The following is a 27547-nucleotide window of genomic DNA, read 5'->3' as shown; positions in this document are numbered from 1 at the left end:
GTATGGCAGAGAAAAGGAAAAAGGCTGTCTAGATTTCAAGATTTCCTGGATTTATGTTTCCTCCTTTCTCCATGAACCAGGTGCAAAGAGTCTGGAATACTTTCAACTTGTTCCTGCATTAGGCAATAGCTCTTTTATAACTTGGCATAAAATGTTCCAATTTGGCCCATTCACGTAGTCAAGTCTATCTGTTCAGTATTAAGGTTCCCTTCCCGATGTGATAAACTAACAAAAACCCGAGAGCGTGTAGCCCAAATTATAAATCTTGATAATCCAGGCAATGGTCTTTCAAAAATAAGTTTTGCTCTCACGTTAGAGAGATCCACATGATTAGGCAATGGTAATATTTTTTCATTGTTTTCAGGACTGATCAAATTGACCATCTCTGGAGCAAATTAGTTTCAGAGCATTTAACATCTCCTCCCCCCAGCATGCTATTTAAACCCACGCTCAAACTGGTTATATTGCCGATATTGTTGTTTTCTGTCAAATATAACCTAATATTCTTCTTTTCTTACCTCTCATGGCAATAGAACCTAAAGATTTTATTGTTCTTGGGCTGGTCACAAACAACAAGTGACATCTCTTGCCCTGAAGACAATGCTGCCCGATATTAGATAGGACAACGAAGACAAGAATGCAGTTTTACCACAAAGTGAAGCAAATGCTGGAGAAAACAGATTTTGCCTTTGAGCTACGGGGGAAGACACATGGCTAAAAAACAGATACTTTGATCCAGAGTGGCTTGGATAGAGGATTCAAGGCTTCTAGAATTCTTTCTTTGTTTTAGGATCTGACCACAAACCTCCTCTTGTGAGGCCTGGTTCTAGAAATTCATAAAGTATAGACATTTTTAATGTTCTTGGTTTTAATTTAGTGCTTTTCAGTATGTATTTCTTGCAATGGACCATGTAGTATTTATTAGCTTTTAACTAGCATTTGCATGTCTTAAACTTTCTCTATTCATTTCCCCATCTTTGATAAGAATTATAAAAGAATGCTATAGATAAAATGTTCGGTGTATAACTTGCAATTATTTGCTTCACTTCTCCTGGTGTTTAATTTTAATTTTCAGACTCATATTCTTAATTGAACTTTACAACCTATCTGATCTTCACAACAAATATACATGGTCTCAGAGAACAGCAGGACATTCTGCATACAAAATCACACACCTATGCACTTCTCAAGGGAATACAACAGTATCTCAAGCATTCCTGATAGATTTATTCACAAATACAATAAACAACAAAATATACTTAAGTTACTCCCTCTCAGTGCTAAATCATTTGCTAAGCATTTCATTTACTCTCGTGCATGAACCATTTTTATTTTACTAAATAAGCAACCAGCATTCAACTTTCAATATTCAACTTTGAAGAAAACATTTTCTCCATTTGATCTTATTTGCTTTATCATATACTTTCTCTAAGCCCAGCCAAGGTTCTTTCACATGTATGTTTTCCAACAATTTGCTGAAAAGTAAACCTGGTCTTCTTCCCAGTATAAAAAGCTAGTTCCCAAATTTTGCTCTCTTAAATCAGAATTCTGCCAAACAGCTTGTGAGAAACAAGAGGGGGGGAGCTAGTTTCAGAGAAGCCGTGTAGCTGAACCTTTTTTTCCAAAATTGAAATGTTATTGTATGCTATATTACTACTATCCTGTCCTTCCTTTGGATTTGCATTATGAATTTGCATTATATTTATTATAATATATTATAGTATTTATTATTTATTAATATATATATGAGACCCATGATGGCCCTAACTTATTCAGGAAATTAAGAGATTCAGAAAGGCAATACTGACAGAGTACCAGTAGGGGGTGAAAGAGAGGTAGTTCCATTTCCTCTCCCTTCCTCCTGTTGGTGAACATTTGTCAAAATCCTGTACTGATACAAATCAGGGTTTGTGCTGGATGTATTTCAAACTGCCTCATTAGTAACTCATTTTCATGCCAATCTGCATATTTATTTTAGAAAAAATAAAATTACATTCCTAGAGGTTTTTGCCCATGGTTCAATATTTATAATAGAAGAATAGAAAATCAAGGCTTCCTTGCAAAGCCGGTCCTAAGACTCTCTGGAGTGACAGTGAAGTAGGGCTGCATCAAATTTTACTGGAAAATCGATTGAACACTTTGAAAAGCTGCCAACACATTCTTCTGAGTGTTGAACTCAAGCTGAGATGCCTTTCACTGTAAGGAGAGGCCAGAAACTGCTTTTTGAATGGTGACAGCTAAGTGTATAGAGAAATACTTTTATAATGGAGTTGGCCCAAAATTATCCACTGTGTAGTCCAGTCCCCAAAACATTGTCCTTTCAGAAACATTTTCAAAACAGTATTATTAATGTCTCATGGAAGAGGTTCCTTGAAGAATTCAGAATTATGGGTAGACATTAACACCTCTCTTTCAAAGGAACAGCGGGATTTTAAGTTTTTGTTTTCATTTAAAATGAGGAGGTTCAGAGTTTCAAAACCATCTCTGCCATAATCGGGAGGAGGGGTGAATATCATTATCAAGTGAAATGGGGGATGGATGGATGGATGGATGGATGGATGGATGGATGGATGGATGGATAGGTGGGTGGGTGGATGGGTGGATGGATGGATGGATGGATGGATGGATGGATGGATGGATAGGTGGGTGGGTGAGTGGATGGGTGGATGGATGGATGGGTGGGTGGATGGAGGGAAGGTAGACAGACAGACAAGAATCCTGTGTTAAAGTGCCATCTGGCAGCTACTGCATCTGCATTAATGGACTTGAGCAGAGGTAGGCAACATGGTGTTCCCCAAACACCTGGATATCTAAATCCCTTTAGCCAAATGCGGGAGATGAATGCGTTCTAGTCTAAAATCATTGAGAAGACACCTGAATGCCTACCTCTGCCCTAGAAGGGTTTATATTTAGGATGCAATTTCAATATAACTAGGAAAAAATAGATTTTGTTTGCCCTTTAATAGACGCTGTATATCAGATTCTGATTTCCCTTAGATTAGGATTGTAGTATAATGCTGAACTCCACGTTTCTTAAAACAGGACCACTCAAAATGTATGCAGAGAAATGTATTTGGAGAAACACACACAAACATGCTTACTTGTGTGCTGCTGGCAATATAAAGTGATGCAGTTATGGGATGAAATAAACTCAATGCCGGAGAACATAAACCAAGAAAGACCCAAAATGGGGATCATCAGTCCAGTCTGATATATTGTGTCCTTTTTGCAGCCTCCGAGTTGCTTTACAAAACCATTTCAAATCAAGATTCAGTCCTCATCCAGCTAGGATTATGTGTCAGAGCTTTTCCATGTTTTGTAACTTGAGGACAAAAGGGAAAGCCAAGGCTTTTGGGGAAAGTGTCTCTTTTGTCTACTAGTTCTTAATTTCAGCTCACAAGTAGAGTGGAAGGAAAGAGATGTAAGAAAGGAAACGGGCTGGGAAGACCCATCCACCATTCTTGCTCCAATTTTCCACAGCCCATCAAGTGCTTTCTCAAACAAATGAAAGAAACAAACCCTTTAAAAGTTCTTCCCTTCTCAGGGTAATTGCCAAATGAACTCTCTACTTAATGGACATTGTCAGAGGGCATGGACAGTGGTTTTGTTCTGCTTCTTTCTCATTATAGCTTGCACAGTTCCCAGCTGACAATGTGATAATTTTTGCTGATAGAACCATCCTTTCCTTCTGTGACTTCCTTTTTCTTCTCTCTGTGATTTCCCCCTGAAGTTATACTCCTGTTACAATACTGCCCCTCTAAAAATGAGATGCCTTGAGAATACTTGAGGCTACAGAGTAAACTATGAGATTGTGGTTTGTTTCTAAAATTCGGAGGAGAGAGAGCAGCAGTGCAAAGATACGGGGGGGGGGGGGCGGAGATTGCTTCCAAGTTTCTCCTGTTAATTCCTTTTTCTTTCAATACCTATTTGTGCTTCCTATTCAGCCAGATCTCCCCCCCCTTCTTTTTACCATTGGAAATCAAAGACCTAGGGGCAAAAACTGTGTGTAGGAAGGGGGGAGGAGAGCTGCTGATTAGAGCTGTCTTGAAATTAAATTAGAAAAGCTTTAAATCAGAATAAAACTGTTAGTAGCAACCTTCAAGGCCAACTTGATTTTTAATGAGACTCCTCGGAGACTGAACTGGAATCTCATCAGATCATGAAAATGCGAGAACTGTTTGCAACTAATCTTCCTTCCAGAACCCACAAGGGACTTGTGAATGGTCAAAGAGGTGGATTTTGTGGGGCTCCAGATCTCTTTATGGTCTTTCCGATATTCTCAAATAAATAAAATTTATTTATCGTTTGCATCGTCAGTAGCTTGAGGTAGTTTTTTAAATTCTCTTTCAGCCACTCTGTTCTGCTTCATTTTTTTGCCCCTCTAAACAAGCCTCACTTCATAAACACCTTGAGGATACCTAACTCTGATTGTCTTCTTGAAGCAGACTCATTAAAATATTAACTTATAAAGAACTGGCACATGTAGATGCCAGCCGAGTTCATTATGTTTCCCAGGATCCAACGTTGAGTCCAGCTATGTCTCAAAGGTGGTTTAAAAGAGCTAATTTGATCTAGCGATGAAGGCTTTGGCCTAGAAACTAGGAGAGTGTGAGTTCTAGTCCCATCCTAGGTACGAAAGCTGACCAAGTGACTTTGGGCCAGTCACCAGGAGATTGTGAGTTCTAATCCTACTATAGGCATGAAAGCCAGCTGGGTGACCTGGGGCCAGTCACTTCTCTCTTAGCCCACCTCATCTCACAGGCTTGTTGTCATTGTGGGGAAATTAAGAGGAAGAAGGCGCATCAGATATGTTTGTTGCCTTGAGTTACATAGAAAGTAATAAAGATGAGATAATACATACATACATACATACATACATACATACATACATACATACGAAATTGCCATCCACTGTAAGTTTTGTAGTAATCCTTCAGGTTCTTAAGAATAAACCTATCCAAACTTTGGTACTTGGGTTCTTTATAGTTGTTGAACCTGCCATTTTCTGTATTATGTTAAAGTTGAAAATTGAACTCCCAGGATTTCTCATGATTAGCCGTGTTGGCTTTTTCTCCTGAAAATGGTAATTCAGCAATAACTGAAGAGAGATATTCCCCATAAATTCTACTACCACTGTAAAGACAGAAATTTATGGATTTTTGGATTTAAGGTTTATAGTTAATGGAAAGCATAATGTTGGTACTGCCATATGTCACTAAACATGCTTGTCCGTGTCAAACATTTTAATAGTACATTTTTATTATTATTTTCTGGGGGTTTTTTTAATTCTGTCTGCCAAGATTCAGTTTTCTGTTTCAATTTAGTGCTTCTCAAACAATTTCTTTAGAAAACCTTCTGCAAATCTTCTTAATCCTACTTTTCTCTCTCTCTCTCTCTCTCTCTCTCTCTCTCTCTCTCTCTCTCTCTCTCTCTCTCTATATATATATATATATATATATATATATATATATATATATATATATATATATATATATATATATATATATACTGTATATTTATATACTGTATATTTATATATATGTAATGTTTACCATTATATTCTTTTTACTGCTCCGTATCTTCAGACATACTTTTGGCAACATTAAATGTGAACATCAGGAGTGGATTTGTATGTATTCTGGGGATCCCCTCTCTTTAAAATTGTGGACTGAAATGCAAGAAATGCTTGTTTAAAATGACACACAAAATGGGGCATAAGTGTTGATTAGATGTCTCCATGCTGGACATATACACTCATTTGATTAAATAGACCTGAAAGTAATTTGATAGACAATTCTTGTTTCACTCATATATTTCTGCTCTACTGCCTCATTGATTTTTATCAATGCGTTGCCACAGTTAATTATGAATGGCTATGCATATGCTTCTCGCTTAATAAGCTAACATTGCAATATGCTGAATGTATTTCTTACCAGAGTACAGTAGTTCATAATTATGAGGATATAAAATATTTTTCTCTAGTATTTTTTTTTAAATCCTGCATATGTAGGCCAGGATACAGAGTTCTTTACACAGTCACTAATAAGACCTTGTAGAATTGAATGAGGAAGGGTGGGAGAGAGGGAGGGACTCTGCTGACTGTAAACGGTTTAGAGAGGGCTGTAAAGCAATGTGAAGTGGTATATAAGTCTAAGGACCCAGATTGTTGGGGGCAATAAGCTGACTTTGTAATAATGCCGCTTGGGGGGGGGGGGAAGCCCTAATAAGCAGGCATATACATAGAATGAAGGCTATTGCTAAGCACATTGGTTTGTGCTTAAATTGTAAGCCGCCCTGAGTCTTCGGAGAAGGGAGGGATATAAATGGGATTAAAATAAAAATAAAATAAAATAAAAAATAAGTGCTAATTCTATTCTATTCTATTCCTATTCTATTGCAATGGTGGCGCAGTGGTTAAAATGCAGTATTGCAGGCTAACTTTGCTCACTGCCAGGAGTTTGAATCTCATCGGCTCAAGGTTGACTCAGCCTTCCCTCCTTCCAAGGTCAGTAAAATGAGGACCCAGAAGGTTGGGGGTAAGATGCTGACTTCTGTAAACCGCTTAGAGAGGGCTGTAAAGCACTATGAAGCGGTATATAAGTCTAAGTGCTATTTGCTATTAATTGATTTGAACTGCAACTCAACCAGTCATGTGCAGATCAAAATATAGCTCTGTCCTGGTTGTTGTACTTCTCAAAAGTATCGAACCATCATAGTTTTAAGACTAGTATTTAGGAATATTTTTTTTTAAAAAAAATATGAATTTAATTATTAAATATAAACTATTGTATCCATAGGTTAATTGCAAAATGAGACAATACGTATCTCGGAAATTACTACATATACACAAGCATGTTCACTCATTGTGATCACAGATGCCCTTTGGATTTCATAAGGCAGAAACCTTCCTTTAATCGTATTTATTAAAAACAGTCCATTTTCAGATGAAAACAATGGTTTAAAAATTCAGTTCTCATCAGGCAATAGTACTCTTAATGCAATCTGAAAGCATAATTATTCTTTCAACAACAATGGTAATAATGTAATGCTGTGTTAAAAAATGAGAAGGGAGTCTTATAGCACCTTTTCAGCCTAACAAATTTTATTTTAAAATTTATTTTTAGCTTCAGCTTACAAAAAGCATAAAGGTACTAGTTGCCCTAATCTTAAGGTCATTGAGAACAAAATACGTAGTTAGGGTCACCAAGAATGCCCAAAGCCAAGATTTCTCCCAAAGAACCCCAAAAAACCCCTTTTCCCCAATTCCTAAATTCATCCAGTACCCCAAAACCTAAACTCACACAAACCATCTTATTACCAGAACGTAAACATTTGATATCTTTTACAGCAGCTGGCAAGCTTTGCGCAGACTTGACCATTGTTGGGTGGCACTTGATTCCAGAAGGAGAGGCCATTTTGTTTGTGGCTTCCTACCTTCCAGTGCTGATAAGGGGCATCTTAAAATGGGCAGGAAGGGAAAACTTAAGCTGTAGTGTCTGTGGAGATTCGCAGTCATCCAGGTATGGTTGTCCCAAAGCTGCTTTTTCAGGAGGCAAGTGGAGTTTCTTGCTTTATTTTGTTTTTGTTTTTTTAATGACGTTTTGCTTCTCATCCGAGAAGCTTCTTCAGCTCTGACTAGATTCTTCCACGCCCCAGAGCTGAAGAAGCTAAAGAAGCTTCTCGGATGAGAAGCGAAATGTCTTCACACAAAACAAAACACCCCAAGAAACTCCACTTGTCTCCTGAAAAAGCACCTTTGGTAGTGGTAGGATTCAGCCAGTTTGCACCAGTTCGGTAGAACTGGTAGCTAATTTTTTGTTGCCCAGGCCCAGAATGGACTTCCGGAAGTGGCATCCCCACAGAGAACGGGTTGTTCACATATCTGAATCCCACCACTGATCTTTGGGTGAAGCTGCAGTGATGAATTACTTCTCCTGGCAACTTTATCCCACAATATACTCCACTACACAGTAATAAGGACTGTGGCCCACACTCGAGAGACAATATTAGATGGCAAAGGGTGGTTCATTTCATGATAATTGAGCAGTTTTCAAATTCATCTAGGGGTACAAAGGGAGACTGTCAATTTGTTTAATGAGCCTCTTAGCAAATCCCTCGCATATTATCCCAGCTGCAGCAATGCATATGAGTCTGCACATAGAAAAATATGCCCCCCCCCCAGTGATGCCATCCCGCAGGGCAAGGCCTCATTAGTCTATTGAAATCATAACCAATGCCAACTGAGCTTGCTCAAAGGATCCATTTTGTTTGCTTTTACGTTTGGGATTTATAAATGTAGCCTCTCCCCCTTGCCTTCTGCTGCATGGCTCTTCCTCAAAGAGGACTAGACTCATGCTGAGCTTTTATTTGTTCAATGGCAACTTATTTAGGAACAGGACTTATATCCTGTGAAGGTTTCACTTTTAAGCTGAAAATTGTACCTTCCCCCAACACTTTCCCTTAATTCAAAATGCAGTTAAGGGGATTTAAAGATAAACCTTTAATGCCTTAATAGAATCATAATCTGCTTTTATGTCAGTTCTAAAACTGTGCTGAGGGGCCACAGCTCTCAGAAAAGCAGAGGTAAACCATAGAGTTTGAGTTATGCACATTTATTCATGATAATTAGACATCACTTGAGTTTGGGAGGAAGGCCGCAGCGACTATTTTACACAAAGGATCGAAAACAACCAATTCTGAAAATACTAATACTTCCAAGTACACTGAGAAGGTTGAATTTTGTGGACTCTATTAACCTAATCAACTGTTTTGGTTTCATGGTCTGGATTTTTATAGTTGGGAACAATTCTTCTGCACTCCTTGCATTGAATTTTTGAAACTGCCCAAGTTTCTTTTAGATGTAAAGATCAGAACATGGTCAATCCATGACATGTTTTGTTTGTTTGGGAAAAGCTGGAATGCTTGGGAAGATGTTTAAATGGTAAATGTGGAAATTCCTCTCGCTCATTAGGATGGTGTGTGTGTGTGTGTGTGTGTGTGTGTGTACAATCAGAGAAAGATCCTACAAAAGCACAGTGTATCATTTTCAACATGTTAGCCCCAGCATGGCGGCAATCCTAAACTTTCTTTGCCAGACATCAAGTATACCATCCAGATCATTTTTGACTGCATCTAGTATCTAACTGAAAAGTACCGTATTTTGAGTTTTAATAAAAGATTTTTATCCAGGTGGAATGCAAATCTTAGCTTTTAATTAGAAATGTAAACAGACTGGTATACAAGAGTTTTTTTCCCCAAGTGCTTTTAATGAAAGAAAAGGCAACATTTACTCTCTGCTTATCAGTTATCGTGGTGCTTCCGAACACGATGTCCCTTCTCTTCTACATCCCTGCTGGTGGGGCAGTTTACTTTAGAGGGGAAAACGGCTAATTAGGAGACATGGTTGAGGCTCACAAAAAAGAATCTATAGCGTAAAAAAAAAAGTGATCCTCTGATCCTTTAATACTAAGTGTCTGGGTCACCCAATGAGCAGTTTGGTGGGAGATTCCAGATAGCGATTCCTCCATTGATCAATTGTTAATAATTGGAATATTCTAATTCAGAAGTTTCATGAGCACTAAATATCAGATGCTGGGACTAAAATGAAGAACATTCTCCCTTTCTTACCCTCTTTGCTTTTGGAAGCATCATGGGAATGGGAGATTTCTATGCAGGAAGCAGAATGAAAGGCTAGGTAGCTCTGTCCCTAGCTGGAGCTTTCTTATATGGGGTGAGATACCACCTTATGGAATATCCAGTAGAAAAGACTATTTGTAGCTCAAGGTTGAACTGTGGGGTCCTTGGTGCTCTTTGAGCTTGGTTGTTTTCTTCCAGATGTTTCACCAGCCAACTACGTAACTGTGCTGATGAGGTTACCTAGTTGGATAATGAAACGTCTGCAAGAAAACAACCCTACTCAGAGAGCACCAAAGTCCTCATGGAATATTTTAGGTAACTGAAGAAGTATTTGAAATTAGAATTCACAGATATATATTACAAGTGGAAGTGGAAACTGAGTCTTATAAGCAAAGACTGAGGAAACGGGCTCTATTCAACTCTGAGAATCATACACTGTGATATCCCAGCCAAAAAAGTTCCTTAATACCCCAGACTGTTGGACCTGAAATGGTAGCCTTAAATCACGGGAAGGTAATGCTACTTGAATGTTAGAGAGGGCAGGGGGAATCTTCCTTCAAGTAAGAAAAGTTAAATAGAGAAGCCAATTATCTTGAGAAATGGTAAACTCCTGAAAGTAAATTACACACACACACACTTCTCTGGATTCATTTTTGGCTAAAAATATCTCCATCTTTTCCATTGACTGAGAGAGAGGGGATTTTCAAAAAAGACAAAAGTCGCTCGTTATTATGCTTAGGCCAGCGGAAGGCAGCACATCCTTGTGTTGCCTAGACAACAAGGAGATGCTTATACCATTCATCTCTTCGAGCCTTGCTGCAGCCTGTGAGGGAACAGCAGGAGAAATCACCTGGTTGCCTAGGCAACCAGGCGATATTCTGGCTCTTCCCAGCTTTATGATGTGACTCAGATCTCTGATGGTAGAGTTTGCAAAGAGCCACAAAAGCTTATTGCATTCCACAGCTTGTCATTCCGTGACCTACAAGCCATATTTCCATTTTACTCATTTCATTTGTAGAAATAGTTAATATTTCACAGGGTTCATATTTCAGAAGGAATGGTCCGTTTTAGCACTTCCCGGATCTCCCTTCCACAATATGGCATCTTCCGCACAGAAATTCTTTAAATCTATGCTGTTTTATGACTGCAGTAAAGAGGGGTTTGATTTGATTCTGTAAATTGTGTCTGATATACATGGAAGGCACCAATTTAAAGGAGGCTTTTCTGGATTATAGTGGATCGGAACAGTTTTCTTTGGATTGGACTGGAAAAAATTTCTTCCAGCATCTGTTTTTATCCAATCCACACAACCTGTTTTTTTCTTTCTTTGAGAAACTTATGAAAATGCTTCACACAAGTTCTGTTTATCTTGAAAAGGACATCCCAGTGTGTATTGACCTAAAGAACATTTTTCACAGTCCAAAAGATGTGCTTGGATGTGCTTTTGAGCTAAGGCTATGATCACAAGATTTAGAGGTGTGTGAAAACAAATTAAAAAAGCAAATCCCGACTTGCCAGCACCACTAATTCAATGTGCATTGCAGAAACTTTGAAAGCTAAGTAATTTGATGATCTTCAAAGATCTTATTCTGCTTTTCAGGTGTGAGATGATTCATCCCATTAGGGTTTCAAGCATTTATTGCTCCAGGATTCCGTGTTCAAACACTCACTCTGCTTCTTATCTCTTTCTCCAGGCTCAGCATCTTCTTTTACACAGCAACCTCAGGACCAGGTTGTGATTGCTGGACAGCCCGTGACCCTCCTGTGCGCTATTCCTGAATATAATGGAATTGTGCTATGGATTAAAGATGGACTTGCACTTGGAGTAGGAAGGGATCTCTCCAGTAAGAATATTTTTTTAATAAAAAATTATTTATTTATTAAATGTATATGCCACCTATCTCTCTGTCAAGTAACTCTTACCTGTTTTGTTAAATATTATTTTTACTTTTCATTTGGTCAGATCAATCCTTACCCACCCTGGATGGCTCCTAGTAGATGCTAAATAAGAACAACATGGTGAACGTCCAGCATACGCAATGCATGCACACATCTCTTCTCACCATAAAGCAAACACTTTTCCCCGGTTTTATTTTTACCCATACATTTGGCAACCACAAGCTTAGCAATAATCATGCTTTTTGTGGGTGGGTATGTGTGCCTTCAAGGCCTACATGTGCACCAGAATTGCAGAACGCAGAATTGCAGGCTATCTCACTGCTCACTCCAGGAGTTCAATTCTGAGCAGCTCAAGGTTGACTCAGCCTTCCATCCTTCCAAGGTTGGTAAAATGAAGACCCAGATTGTTGTGGGCAATAGGCTGGCTCTATAAACTGCTTAGAGAAGGCTGTAAAGTACTATGAAGTGGTATATAAGTCTAAGTCTAAACGCTACATGGAAAATTCCCTGCACTGTCTTTTCCATATGGCTGAGAGAAAGTGACCAGTCCATGGTTATCCAGTTGGCTTTTGTGCCTAGGGCAGGACTAGAACCCCAGTTTCCCCATTTTTGAACCAGTGCTTTATCTACTAGACCAAACTGTCTCTCATTGGTTAAGACTATTGTGATTCAGCGTCAGCCTGTGATACTGGCAGCTGAGTCTGATGATTCTGAAGAGGAGGAGGAGGAGTGGTTTGGAGAGCCTTTGGTGTCAGAGGGAGGCTCTGATGCACTGCAGGACTCTCAGCCTGGCCCCTCCCATTATGTTCCTGATCAGACTCAGCCGTGTGAGCACGAGGTATTGGACGTACTGTGGATGATTCACAGCTGGATCTATTCAGGGACGCTAGGAGCAGGAGGCAATCCAGCAGAGCAGAACAGAGAAAGGCAATGAGGCAACTCGGTGAGAGGAAGAGAAGGCAATGAGAAGCCACACCTTGGGACTGCTGATGAAAGGGAGGTGCTGGTTGCTGAAGGCAACCATTTGAAGATCTTCTGCTAGAGTCCTAGTCTGTTATTCTGTTATTCCTGTTTAACTCTTGTTTGAACTTTTGGTTTAACTCTGGTTTGAACTTTTGATTTATTTGTAAATAAATTTGGTTGGGTTTTTCCAGCCTGTTGACTATAAAAAGGGGTTGTCTCTGACATTCAAACAGGGCCGGTCGTAGGCTGGAACAGAACAAAGAACAGGCTATTCTGGTTCTTACCTGATTTTCAAAGATTTGTGTTTATGGAAGTGCTTAGGTGCAATGAGAACCAGTCTGGTCTAGAGGTTAAGGCACCAGGCTAGAAAGCAGGAGACCTGGTCCCACCTCAGCCATGAAGGCCAGCTGCGTGACTTTGAGCCAATCATCAGGAGACTGTGAGTTCTAATCCTGCCATAGGTATCAATGCCAGTTGGGTGACTTTGGGCCAATCCCCAGGAGCCTGTGAGTTCTAATCCTGCCATAGGTGTCAATGCCAGTTGGGTGACTTTGGGCCAATCGCTCTTTCGCTGCCCAACTCACCTCACAAAGTTGTTGTTTGAGGGAAAATTGGAAGAGGAAGGAATATTATATTCACTGCCTTTTACATTTTAAAGTAAAAAGATGGAATATTTTTTTTTAAAAAAAATTAAGCCCTACCTTACTTCTTTTGTTTTCCACTGCAGAAATCCTAGATCCTGGTTTCAGAAGGCACTAAAAGAAGGAGGTTATGGCTAACCTAATACCTCGTGCAGTTTTTAATTTTGTTGTGAGCCACCCAAGCCCTCGAGGGACTAGAGAACCCTTTTAAACTTGTATAATGTTTAAACTTGTACATGTTTAATCAATAATTATAACTCATCCATCAGATTTATATCCTACCACAAACATAAGCAGACCCTTGGTGGCTGCTTTTGTTTGTGATAAGAATCAAACTTTGAACAACTGGGTGCCTCCCATTTATAAACATTCCCGTGTACGGCATACTTATAAGCAGAGGCTTGAGAGTTTGCTGTAAAATGGGAATCCTGCTCCAGGCTTCAGAGCAATGATGTGAGAGCCCTTTTCTCTTAACATACCTAAGGGAGTGATCTATGCATTCAAGAGGGACTGAATCAACTTCAGGGCATTACAGAAGCCACGTTCTGTTCAATTTATTTTATTTTATTTTGCTGAGTTAGCTTATTAAAAAAACGTTCCTGTTCTCCTTACTAAGCTTCTCTTGCCTGCCAGATTTAAGTAATCAACCACCTTCTCTCATATCCCCCTTGCTGGTGGAAGCTGCACAGTGCATATTGTTGATATTTCTGAAACAGTTTGTTCTCTGCCTGCCCAAATTGGAGGAGGCCTTAAAATGAGTAACAAGAGCTAATGTGGTTGACATCTCATTCTGAACAAATTTGAGCAATTAACTTTCTTGGGTCGGATTTAGCAAACTGGGGTTCTGCCTGTTTGCGGAATTCCAGCTCAGCTAGTCATCTAATTAACTAATTACAAACAAACTCTTCATTTGTTTTTCTCACGTTTCATGAGAGCAAATCTTGATGTTGAGAGCTTGGAAAACAAAAAAAGGTTAATGCCAAGCTACCTCTGTCTTGCAGCTCATTAACAATATAACGAGAAGAAGTGAAATTAGGAGAGGTCTCTGAACCTTCCATCCCTTAGATAACAGGGAAGATGAAGTTACAAATGTCCACTGCACCATCAAGATCCTGCTAAAACCTCTGCTGTCAAAAGCACTTAATTGTGTCCTCTTGTTAAATGTCCATATAAGACCAGTATTTAGTAAACGAAGAAGCTCTTAAATAAAGATAACCTTCATTAAAAGATGCTGGGATGAAGACAAGGTTTCCACACAACAAACTCAGTTTGAATAAAGTCCTTGGGGTACTTTGTGAAATGAAAGGCTGCATGATCCACATTCTTCTAAAGATGGATTCTCATCAGTATGCTTAAAGTGTGAAGTGCTTAGATGGTTTTCTATGGCTTAAGCTACCCCAATTATAAATTGTGGTGCATAACATTCTCTTCTTGGCATTAGAGAGGTCCTCTTTTTAATTCACTTTTACTTAAAGCAAAGCAAAACTAAACAAAACAACAATGGCCACTCAGTGGAGGCAAGAAAGTGGGACAAGAGAATTGAAAAATGATTTCTAAAAAAGATGAATTCGTGCAGTGGATGAGGGTTTTACTTCTTTGTCACCATTTGTCCTTCCTCTGAAAGAAGGCATAGCTTTTGAAACAAACCTGTTGAGTGGGTTTTAAAAAATAGTTTAGCTTATTTATTAGGAACTAAGTTTCCTTCTTCAAATTGCCTTCAAAACATTATTTTGGTGTAGCAGTAGCACCAAATGACTTTCTTTCTTTTTTTTTCCTTCCTTGTGCTCCGGTTTGGAGGTTTCCCCAATTTATTTTTGAGAAGAATCATTTTGTGAAAATCTTCAAAAGAAGAAGGAGGAGGATGGGGTTTTAATGCTCTGAAAGACTGGATGGGTTTGGAGAGTCCTGAAGTGAAGATTTAGGAAAAGAATACGAAGATGTGATCCAACTTTTTTTAATGGTCCTTATGTCATTCTTCTTTTAAAAAAAACAACTCAGCATTTGAAAAAGGCATGACATGAACAGTCTTGTCTGGTGAACTTTGCGCTCTTCCAGACTTCTTCTTGATGGGAGGGGGGAAAAAAATCAATGTACACTTGCTACTTATTTGCTCTAACTCCGGTTCCATTATGTGCTCCACAGGTTATCCACGATATTTGGTTGTGGGAGATCACCTCTCAGGGGAGCATCATCTGAAGATCCTGAGAGCAGATCTCCAAGATGATGCGGTGTATGAGTGCCAGGCCATTCAAGCAGCCATCCGTTCCAGACCAGCCCGGCTGACCGTTCTTGGTAGGGATGTCATTTTTCTTGGAAAATGATGGGATTTATTTCTTCCCTGAGTGGGAAAGAAATGAAAAGTCTTTTGAAATGAGTAACTGGCTTTCAGAACACAGGTTGGCATTACGTGGTATTACGTGGTACGAATTGCCTGGCTTATCTCAAATGAATTGCCTGAAGGCGATTCAGCAGCAGGGGGGCGGGTGTCAACATTCTGGAGAGAAAGGTAGGTAAAAATGGCCATCCTGTGATATGTTTCCTCCTTCTTCTCCTTAATGGCAGTGCTGGGCACAGCTGTGGTCAGAGATGGTGGGGGTGAAGAGATAATGAGGCCTTATCACAGTATAGATAAGGATGTGCAGATATTAAGGGAAGGAATGCAGAAATGATTGTGTAAAGACATATAACATTCCTAAGCCCTACAAATATTGATAGAACTGCCAAAACAGCTACAGTGAAGGAACTCCAATTTTTGAAGCAGAAATGGGTTATCAGGACCCCCAAATCTGCATGCAACTTCAAGACCCACTTTCTTTGTCACTCTTTGACCATAATCGCTGAAAATTCAAGTTGCCTTCTTCTGCCCCTTTATGGCATCAAACAGGTGGAAATTTTATCTGCAAACGTTGGCTTCCCATAGCAGAAAGGATCAAAGGAAGAGCTAAAACCCTTTCCGCTCAACCTAGTACAAAAAACAAACAAATAAAAATCCCATCCCTTTCTGTTTGCATCACCCTCCTACCCATTGTAAATGCCAGGTTGTTACCCAAATTTAAGTGGGGCACATACGGTAGTTGCTAAAAGGTTAGCCTGCTGTAGGCAGCTATTTTCTCTAATGCGTTGAGAGAGGAAGACGGGAGGAAAACTCATAAACACCTCACTTGCTGAACATGTGGAATTTAAATATATTGAAATTCCTCTTTTGTTGAAGGTCAGAGTTGGATGTGTCTCAAATTAAAAACTAAAAATACTGAACATAGTGCTTCACCCAAATCATTCCTTATTTACATGACAATGGCTTTTGAACAATGCCCTTTGTATTCCTTCACTTTTAGTCTTTCAGTACCAAACCACCACCTCATTCCTACAGTATCTTGGAAGAGGCAAATAAGAATGAATAAGAATAAAACCTATGGACAAAAAACCCTTGATTAAGAAGTATCAGTTTGTCTGATTTTGATTTACAACAATCCCGACGATTCTGAATGAGTAACTGGCAGGCACAAGATTTATGTACACAAACCCAGATGAAAAGTATACATCCAGAATAACTCCCTGCAGCTACTAAAAGCTGAGATGTTATTATGATTGAAAAGTGTTTATCAGTGGAGTCTGTATGAAAGAGAGAATGGGAACTAATGTTCATTCATTATCATCCCGATGAGTGGGATCTTCTATATCACAAAGGTATGGAGGGGGCTTACCAGTAAATTGGAAATAAGAGAACTGTGTGCAATGTAGGCATGGAAATTGTGTATCCTGGGGAAATTATCCTGGGAGAGTTTTTATGATTTGATTGCATGTAGTTTGATCTCTCTTGTTTATTATTATTCTGGCTGGATGAAGATCTTCATTGGCACCTTCTAGCAAGTAAATCCTTCTCTCCTTTTATTAATTAAATCTTGCTCTGGGTTTTGTTCTCCTGAGCTGCCAGACTCGTCAAAGTCAATGCATTTCTGTTGGAAATAGATTGTGGTTGTCAGAGGGGATTGGTTGGCTTGCTTGATTAGCTGTTGATGATCGAAAGCAATGAGGATATTGCACTTCCCATCTTTTACTCCACTACAGTATGGAGTATGGAGGACTGGCAGTAAGAATTTTTTCCCCCAGGAAGAAAGCTGTTCATGCAAGGAACTTAATAGTAATTACTTTCTCCTCTCTCCAGGATTATAGCTAGAAACTCTCCCGTCCAGCAAATTAATTCGCGTGAAGAAAGGTTTTGCATGAATCTTGCTATGTTACATGTCATTTCTATGTCTTGGAACTACTATAGCTGGTCTTTACCTTCCCTGTGCAAGATGAGATAGGTTGTGTTTTGCAATTGTGTGTAATTCTCTTATGTATCCAGCACCATTTCTGTGCCTATCGAAATGTTACATCTTAAAAGTTGAAGCTCAACCCAAACTCCCACTTTGGATTCAGAACTCCTCTTTTGCTAGAATTGGTTGAGGCTTCTGCTTGATATTTACTGGCTCATTACCTGACTGTTGGGTCATGATTTTAGCACTCTATTATGCTGGAAGTTCATAATTTGGTCTCTTCATTATCCCTGCTGCTTGGCACTCACTCCTTCTGCAAGCCCACGCTGCTATGCTATTCAAGACTACGTCTGAAGTTCTGCAAGGGACTGATTAGTTAACCTAGAATATCATAAAGGGAGAAGAATGCGAATGGCCAGGCCAGCCACTCTTAAAGGTACAAGCAACGTTCTGACTATCAAATAATAAAAGTGTGCAGAATAGAGACCCAAATTTCTATTTTAAAAAATGTAGGGTATTGAAGAGGTTTGAAAAAGGGCTTTGGAGATCTCGGGTGAATTGCGAATCTTTAGTCAAGCACACTTACTTTGAAGGAAACTCCATGGAATCCTACAGGTTTCCTCTTCCAAATAGATCAGATTGGACTATATTAATCATTAGCCAGTGATACGATGAACTGAGCTCAGAAGGAAATGCATTTTCCATTACTGAAGTTCCATGGTGGGAAGAGACACATTCACTGAATTTGCCCTGATAAACACTACAGCACAGTGTTAATAGAAGAGCCCAGTAGGTGTTCTCCTAACAACAGATTGTTCTGTAGGTCCTCCTCTTTGCAACTTTGCTGAGATCCAACTATTTGGAAGCAAAATGTCCATCAGAATATCTCAGCATTAAAGAAATTCTAACTATACCTTTCCTCCACCTCTTCTATCTCATTTTTTTTAAAAACAGGGCAATTGAAATTAAACTTAGAGACAATTGGAGTGGCATTTCCAGTTTTTTAAAAAAATCCTGTTTTCGAAGAAGAAACATCCATGACATGTAACAGAAAAGAAAAAAAAAATCACATGACTAGGAACAGTGAAATTATAAAGCCAATATCAGATCAACCCTGACTGCTCTTTAGAAGGCCAGATCCTGAAGCTAAAACTCAAATACTTTGGCCATCTAATGAGAAGGAAGGACTCACTGGAGAAGAGCCTAATGCTGGGAAAGATTGAGGGCAAGAGAAGAAGGGGACGACAGAGAATGAGGTGGCTGGATGGAGTCACTGAAGCAGGAGGCGTGAGCTTAAAGGGACTCCAGAAGATAGTAGAGGACAGGAAGGCCTGGAGGAACGTTGTCCATGGGGTCGCGATGGGTCGGACACAACTTCGCAGCTAACAACAACAACAACAACAACAACGAAAGAATTAGTCCTTTTTAAACCAAACGAGATTTAAATGACTAATAACCGATCACTGCATTCAACAATAAGGGATTTCAGTCTGATCTAGGCAAAAAAAAAAAAAGAATCCTTACTTAGTTTTGGGATCACTCATGAGAGTTGCAAATATTTGTACGTTACAGCAAAGTAAGGTAGAATCCAATGCATTTTGCAAAGATGGTTCTTCTTCTGCAACCCTAGCATTAGGCGTATACATTTTCTGGTGCATGTAATCACTCTTGCTCAAAAGAAACCAAGATATATCATTTATGATCATCCTAGGAATTTTCTTATAGCTCCCTTATGTATTTGAATTGTCCCTCAAATGAAGATGGAAGTCTACTCAGGAAATGTCAATTCTTTCCTCATTTATAATCTAGAACCGAGATCTATATTTCTGCAAACAAAGGGGTGTGGTTGATAGGTAAAGGTAAAGGTAAAGGTTCCCCCGCACATGCGTGCTAGTCGTTTCCAACTCTAGGGGCCAGTGCTCAACTTCGTTTCAAAGCCGAAGAGCCAGCGCTTGTCCGAGGACGTCTCCGTGGTCATGTGGCTGGCATGACTAGATGCCAAAGGTGCACGGAACGCTGTTACCTTCCCACCGTAGTGGTCCCTATTTTTCTACTTGCATTTTTACGTGCTTTCGAACTGCTAGGTTGGCAGAAGCTGGGACGAGTAACAGGCGCTCACTCTGTTACGCGGCACTCGGGATTCGACCCGCCAAACTGCCGACCTTCTGATCGACAAGCTCAGCGTCCTAACCCACTGAGCCACCATGTCCCTTATGTGGTTGATACACAACACCAAATAATAACATTTCAGAATGAGCTGGCAGAATAATTTTACATTCCTTTTGATAGGGAATAAATAGGGCAAGAGGCAAGAATGTCCAAAAGCAACAAATAACCAGCAAACCTTGACCTATTTCAGCCTATTCCATCCCACCTGTTCTGTTTTCTTTTCTTCCATTTCTGAAAGTTCTTACCAAGCTGTAAATTTCAATCCTTGTTGAGATTCTTTCAAATATCCTCCTCCCATTTTTTTCAATGCTGAACAACTTTAATTCATTGGCCAATGAAGCTGCATCTTTTTTCCAAAGCAAGCACTTGATGGGGGAGAGAGATTGTTCGTGTTATTACTGCTCTCTGATTTTCAAAATACAGAAACATGGGGTGATTTTTTTCATCATTGACATCAATTCTTGACACAGATCTGTAAGAGAATAAAATCACAGTTCACTACTAACGCTCAGAATTCTGCATGAATTGTCATCTTTGTTTCCTCTGATTAGAAAACCAGAATAGAAACGTGAATTCGTTTTCATTATTGATCCATCCCATTAGCTTTTCGTTCCACCTTTTCTTCTTGTCTTTCTTCTCCATCAGCCAAGGGGCATACAGTAGTAAGGAGCTTATAAAAAAGAAAGAAAGAAAGAAAGAAAGAAAGAAAGAAAGAAAGAAAGAAAGAAAGAAAGAAAGAAAGGAAGGAAGGAAGGAAGGAAGGAAGGAAGGAAGGAAGGAAGGAAGGAAGGAAGGAAGGAAGGAAGAAAGAAAGAAAGAAAGAAAGAAAGAAAGAAAGAAAGAAAGAAAGAAAGAAAGAAAGAAAGAAAGAAAGAAAGCTGAGGAGCAGTGCAGAAATGTTTACAGTCTATTAAGAGCAAATATGTTGTCTCAGATAATCAAATGGAAGCCACCCTGGAGTATATTACTGCTAGAGTTTCCAGAAGAACTACACAACAGCATGTCTTGCATGTCACCAGGTGGGACACTGCAAGGGACTGACTGCCTGGGCTTGTCCAAAGTGAGAGCCATTAACACAGTCACAGGAAGCCGGTGGAGCAAGATGAAAAAAGGATAATGGAGCTTTGGTGGGGAAAACAAATAGCAAGGACGCAAGTGCTGGAGGCAGGGAAATTTGGAGGAAACGAAGATGCTGGAATCAGCAAGAAGAAAATTGCCTGTTTCCTGCTGGTTGTGGTGACACCAATGCTTGGATGCCGTGCAGGGATTGATAATGAGACCAACCATCTCCTCTAGAGCCTGTGATGCTTCTTTATTTACAGGGGTGGCGACTACATTTATAGAAGGCACGGACACTGTTGTGGATGTTTCAGAGGGGATGTCATTTGGTAAAGCTGTGTCATGGCTGATATAAAAGAAGTAGACCACACTGGCAAGCAGTTTCTCTGGATTAAAATATCTACCTCTATATCTTTGTTTGTTGCCTGTCTGTCTGTCTGCCTGTCTGCTCTGTTGAGATAGCTGACCAAGGGGAGACATCAGCAAGCCATGCAATCTGCCCATTTGCAAGCTATTCTCTTCTATCAGTAGAGTAGAGTTTGGCTTGCAATGCTTCATCCCAATGAGGGATTTTTTGGCCAAGTTGCTTCACTAAGCCTCTAGAAACCTCTGGTGCTATGTTGCTTGATGCTTTGAACCGTGTTTCAGATTTGAAAAGGAGACAAGTGCTGCATTTAATTATATGGCGAGTTGGAAGTGAACGAGGGCAGAAGAATGCAAAGCAAAATGAATTGTCACAGTGCTTTTCATTATACCTGTTTGACTGCAGAACAAGAGGATCGAAATATATGGACCCTCATTGTCGCCCTAATGGTGTATTTGTCTCAGATTTTAAAAAACACACAAAAAACCTTGATGGTTACAGTAATGGTCCAAAATGATCACAATCTTTTAAAATAGTATTTTAAAGCTGGATGGAACTCACCAGGTGAGAAGAATGTGGAAATAAAAGCCAGCCATGATATTTTCTTCTGATAGCCATTTTCTGTGAATTCTGTATATTTAGAAATAGGGCTATTGACTGACATTTATTAGAACCGGTCATGATTCACTCAAAGATAAGCCTTTTTAAGTTCAACTGATGGGATAGTTAAGCATGTGCTTAAGCCTCTCTTGTGGAAATCAATGTGACTTAAAAATGCTTAGCTCATGCTGCTCATCAGACAGCTCTGTGTGAAATAAAAAGTTCATGCAAACTTGAGAGAGAGAAAGTCTCTTTTAGTCAGTATTTGCAAACTTGGTAGGGAGTTAAAAGCACCCTCTTGTCAAATTCACCCCAACAAGATGAAGAAGCTTCTTGGATAAGAATTGAAATGTCTTCAAGGAAAAACTAAGAAAGTCCAGTTGCCTTTTGAGAAAATACCTTTGGGACAACCATGACCTGGATGAGTGAGAATCTCCATTGACACCCTAAGAATTGTTTTCATGTGTCTGAAGATATCTTCTTAAAATTGGATGAAGTCAAGAGATGGGATTTAGTCTTAGTTCCACCATGTAAAACACTAACATTGGAAGAGATGTTGGGATACAAACATCATACTCAGCTTTATTGGAAGCCAAGCTTCAATAGCATACATCTATATTCTACAAGTGCTGCTTCCCTACTTTAACTTTGAAATGGGATGTCTCCAAAAACAAGAGTGTATGGAGTCCTATTCAGAGGCCTTTTAATTTATTCAGATCCCAAGACATGAATGCTTTGGCTAAGCCTTCCCCAGCCTACCAATGTCACTGCAATAACATTGATAGCTGCAGGTATTTCTGCATTAATTGCAAACTTTGGAACAACAAAGCTATGTTGATTCCTATATCATGTATGGTCCTGATGCAGCAGATTCCCTGCATCAATTGATATCACATATCCATATGCATGAAGGCTACATCACTGTTGAGCTTCTTGATCAATACAAGAGCATCTGCAGCAGACAACATTAAAGAAGCAATGGAGGCAGAGGGTGGAGTGTTTAGGTTGAGTACTTCAGGTAAAGAGAGCCTGAATATTGTTTTTCTACGCATTGTTGAAAGAAGTTGAACATCTGTTGCACACTAAAGCTAACATTTTGGTATTTGCTTTCTCAACCACCAAATCATGTTGGAAACAATGAGAAAAGAGTTGAATAGTAATCTTCTTGTTTATTCTTATGGGTACTACTTTCTCCATAGACTAGACCAGCTGCCTTCCAATCATTTTTTTAAGCACTGCAATAAGGAAAACCAAACAATCCCTTAATGGATGTTTAAGGTTCACAAGGCTTCATGGAGGGAATTAAGTTTATTCAGAAATTAAAATATTCATGACAAAAAGTATCAGCACAAATTATTTATGAAACTGAAATTTTAGAGGTACAAGAAAAGTGGGAAGCGATGAAGTTAATGGAACTGGCCAAGCCAAAGCTGAACTGCCTTGAATCTCATTGATTTCATGAGTGGAAATTTAAGGAGATCCTTAACTCTTAGTCTGAAAAATAGATGGATTCATAAATGCTTAACTACGCCTGTCTACATGCTCAGTATTTTCAAAATGTTTAGGAGAAAGCCAATTTAAATTCAAATTAAATTGATACTGAGTAGATATTTGAGGATTTTGAAGATCTTATGCCATATTTGGATTCAAGCCTTGGACATTCAGACAGAATTGATTAAACTACTCCCAAAATGTTACAAATGTCCAGTAGGGCATGATCACAGAAGAAGACAAGATGGTGATGGAAGAGTGGTCCTTTCCTTTCCTTTTCCATTCAACAAAATTACAATGTTTGCAAACAATAAAACTTGACAGTTATATGCATAAAAGCCTATGCTTTCTTTACACATTTAAATAAGTGGCACAGACTCTGAACAGTTAGTGCTGTGTTCCTCACTGTACATGTCTATTTTGACCTCTACTGAACAATATGAGAAACATTAATGATAATCAGACTTTTCTGCCTGTTTATAATTTCCACAATCTGAACTAAATAAAAAAACGTGATGATATAGCTATTTTAACTTCCGTGAAGATTGCTTCCTTTAATTTGCTAAAAAAACAAAACAAAAAATGTGTCATTCCGAAGTCAAACAAAGCTTTATGGAGAAATGCTTTGTTGTTACGTTGATGCATATTTCAGTGTTATAAGTGATGACGAACCTTGTCTTTGTTAAAACAATCTGCTATGGCTGAGGTTTTATTTTCAGCAAAGCAGTGTTTAAACCCCTTCCCTTTTCACCATACCACCTATGTTCTAGATTCTCTTGCCTCCGGTATTTAATTTTGTAGATTTCTAATATATGACAGAAAGAAAGAAAGAAAGAAAGAAAGAGAGAGGGGGGGGGAGGAAGGAAGGAAGGAAGGAAGGAAGGAAGGAAGGAAGGAAAGAAAGAAAGAAAGAAAGAAAGAAAGAAAGAAAGAAAGAAAGAAAGAAAGAAAGAAAGAAAGAAAGAAAGAAAGAAAGAAAGAAAGAAAGAAAGAAAGAAAGAAAAAGGAAGGAAGGATGGAAGGAAGGAAGGAAGGAAGGAAGGAAGGAAGGAAGGAAGGAAGGAAGGAAGGAAGGAAGGAAATTCTATGTGTCTTTGCATTATCTCATTGACCATCATCATCTCTTTTGTGATGTGAGAGACAGATGGATTAAAAGAAGAGCCATCTATTTAGAGATTTTTCTGTTGTGTGTGTATGAATAGTCCCACTGACACATAGAGATCAGAACAAAGTAGTATGTGGCATCAGGGCAAAAATAATTAAATGCAATCAAGTTTTAATGTCAGTATAATTAATATTATATTATTTGCATGAGGTTAATATGCACATTATTTAATAAGTGCTCCCTTCTGCCATATATTTAAGAGCAGTAGTGAGTTTTTGAGATTTCAAGGTATTATAACTTTTGAGATGAGTACAACCCTGGGATCTCAACTTATAAAATTCTGGATTATAAATGCATTTGCCTTGTTATATTAAAATGCATTCCTTAGCAAATATAGACACCTATGTGCTCCCTTTCTGCTCCATTCCCCATGTAGGAATCTGAAGGATTTCTCCATCCTGTTATTTTTATATAGAAAGTTATCCATGAAACAGGCTTTTTTGCCTGGGCTTGGAAAACACATACTGTAAATTAGCATGTGTTTATATGGCACAAATTATCACCTCGTTATTGTTGCACAAACAGCTCCCAAAGATGCTGCACAATACACACTTCCATCCATCTGCCATACTGAAGATCTTTCTTCCCAGTAAGCAACAAATGGTCTCACCCAAGAGCATGTACCTATAGTCCACATCAATCGCTCTATGACACAGCAATTTCCTTAGAAACATATTTGAACTTTGTTGTCCTCTCCAAGCCAACGCAAAGGTCAACTACTGTTTGCAGTTTGCTTTGTTTTTTCTGCTTTTGCCCATTGATTGCCAACTAACTTTTTGAGGTCGTTTGAGACTTGATGGTGTCAAATACATGTAAGAAGTAAAAGTATTTATTTGTTCATAAAACATTCCCCCAAGTTCTTAACTACCGTCGTTAAAAATTCCTGCATTTACATGTAGTGAGAACTTGGGGGAACCAAGAATGGTGTCTCTCTCTCTGTGTGTCTTTGTCTGTGTGTGTGTGTGTGTGTGTGTGTGTGTGTTTGTATTGGGTTTGACTTTTGGTACACCTTGTATATACACATCTAGAGACAAACAGAAACATTTAGGAATCCACAGTTGAGCAAGTAAATCAGAGGCCTCTTGCTACCTGACACTTTTTTTTTAATGCAAGAGCATGTTAATTTATGATCTGTTTAACTAAGTTGGAATATTAATTAAATAAAGTCCAAGCCTGATTACAACTTGGAGAGAGAAAGAAGGCAGAGGGGAAAAAAAAAACAACCCCAGCAGCTTTCATACAAAACTGCTAAGCAAACACTTTGGTTGTAACCACTGGAGGTTTCCCTCAGGTCTTCCATCAAAGCGTGAAATTTGGGGAGGGGGGGATAGAAGACAGATAATATAGCCAACAGATGCACATTCTTAAAATATGCATCTGCCAGATGTGCCAGAGGGTTACCTTGCAGATCCTGCTACACACAGGAGACAGTGAGTGAATTCCAGGCCCTGCCGGGTAAGTTGTGAGTTGCAGACACATTAATTAGCGTTGAGTTTCCCCGATCTCGTATGCATTCAGGCAGATAGAAATTCTGTGCAGTTGCTTTGCCATGAGGAAGAGAAGGGAAGTGGGAAAGGCGAGGAGACAGAGGCAGAGAAGGAGACGGGAGGAAGGGAGGGATAAGAGAAGGAGAAGGGAGGAAGGGAGGAGAAGAGGAATAGGAGAAGGAGAAGGAGAAAAAGAAGGGAGAGAGGGAGGGAGGGAAGGAAGAAAGGAGAAAAAGAAGAAGAAAAAAGGAGGGAGGGGGAGGGGAGGAGGGATAGAAATAGAAGATGAAGTGAGGAAGGAAGGGGAAGAAGGAGAAGGAGGAGAAAAAGAAGAAGGAAAAATGGAGGAGGAGGGGAGGGGGAGGATAGAAGTAGAAGAAGTGAGGAAGGAAGGGAAGAGAGGAGGAGGAGGAGGAAGAGGAAGAGGAGAGAGGAGAGGAGGGATAGGAGAAGGAGAAGAGGGAAGGGAGGGGAAGGAGAAGGAGAAGGGAGGGACTGTGGGGAAACTGCTCTATTTTTGATAATGTGACTCTCAGGAATGTCAAATGATGTCAAATGATGCTAGCTAGCTATGGCCCATGCTTGACTGGTGAATGATGCTGCATCTTTTTCTAAAATAAGCATTTGGCGGGGGGAGGGGGCAGGAGGGAAGAGGTTGAGCTTGTTCGTACTGCTCTCTGATTTACTTAACAACCCCATAAAGATGGAGTAGATTTTTCATCATTGCCATCAATCCTTGATCCAGTTAACCATTTTAATATTATCTCCTTGGAATCCATGCTTGGAAGACCCTTTTTTCAGGTACTTTCAGAGTTCATGCTGAAAAATTGTATAAAACTGACAGGCCTCCAGGTAAAGAGCGGCATCAGAAGCTTTTGACCCATAAGATAAATATGCTTTTTGACTGGATTTGTTGCTAGGTGATTTTTTTTTAAATTGTTTGTTTTGTTTCAATTTTGTACATCTTCTAGAAATCCAGAGAGCTCTGCCGGCTTTATGCAAGGAAATTCACTTTTTTTCTTTTCTTTTCTTTTCTTTTCTTTTCTTTTCTTTTCTTTTCTTTTCTTTTCTTTTCTTTTCTTTTCTTTCCTTCCTCTCTCCATCCCTCCCTCCCTCCCTTCCTTCCTTCCATTTCTAGAAGCCATAAAGAAACACTACTCCCTTCAAGACGATGCAACTGATTGATTCATCCCAAACATTTCATTCTGGTTATTTGAGGGCAATTTCCCCCTTGCTGGTTATGGCTGTTCCTAGAAAAAAGGTGTAGGGACGCGGTGGCTGTAGGGACGCGGTGGCTCAGTGGGTTAGGACGCTGAGCTTGTCGATCAGAAGGTCGGCAGTTTGGCGGGTCGAATCCCGAGTGCCGCGTAACAGAGTGAGCGCCTGTTACTCGTCCCAGCTTCTGCCAACCTAGCAGTTCGAAAGCACGTAAAAACGCAAGTAGAAAAATAGGGACCACTCCGGTGGGAAGGTAACAGCGTTCCGTGTGCCTTTGGCGTCTAGCCATGCCGGCCACATGACCACGGAGACGTCCTCGGACAAGCGCTGGCTCTTCGGCTTTGAAACGGAGATGAGCACCGGCCCCTAGAGTCGGAAACGACTAGCACGCGCGTGCGGGGGAACCTTTACCTTTACCTTAGAAAAAAGGTTATCAGCCAAAGCCACCCACAAATAGAAAAGATTGATTTGGGGCAAGTCTCCTGTTATGTTTCAAAGTCAGTGGACGGTTGAAAAAAAATATCCGGGGAAATAAGGAGATTAGTAGCAACCCATGGTAATAATAATAATAATAATAATAATAATAATAATAATAA

The 27547-nt window shown here is 39.5% G+C and overlaps 1 protein-coding gene across 1 annotated transcript in view; it reads left to right on the top strand.

Moving 5' to 3' along the window:
* KIRREL3 (kirre like nephrin family adhesion molecule 3) overlaps positions 1 to 27547 on the top strand; it is a gene marked incomplete at its 3' end in the record, with an annotated part of 588432 nt that overhangs the window by 358843 nt on the left and 202042 nt on the right. Inside the window, exons 3-4 of the mRNA XM_083368619.1 lie at positions 11331 to 11480; positions 15282 to 15431. Coding sequence (XP_083224745.1) covers positions 11331 to 11480; positions 15282 to 15431 — 300 coding nt within the window. The remainder of the gene's footprint in view (positions 1 to 11330; positions 11481 to 15281; positions 15432 to 27547) is intronic.

The sequence above is a fragment of the Vipera ursinii genome (assembly GCF_947247035.1).
Source record: "Vipera ursinii genome assembly, chromosome: 8".
NCBI classification, from domain to species: domain Eukaryota; kingdom Metazoa; phylum Chordata; class Lepidosauria; order Squamata; family Viperidae; genus Vipera; species Vipera ursinii.
This window is presented reverse-complemented; position numbering and strand designations above follow the sequence as displayed.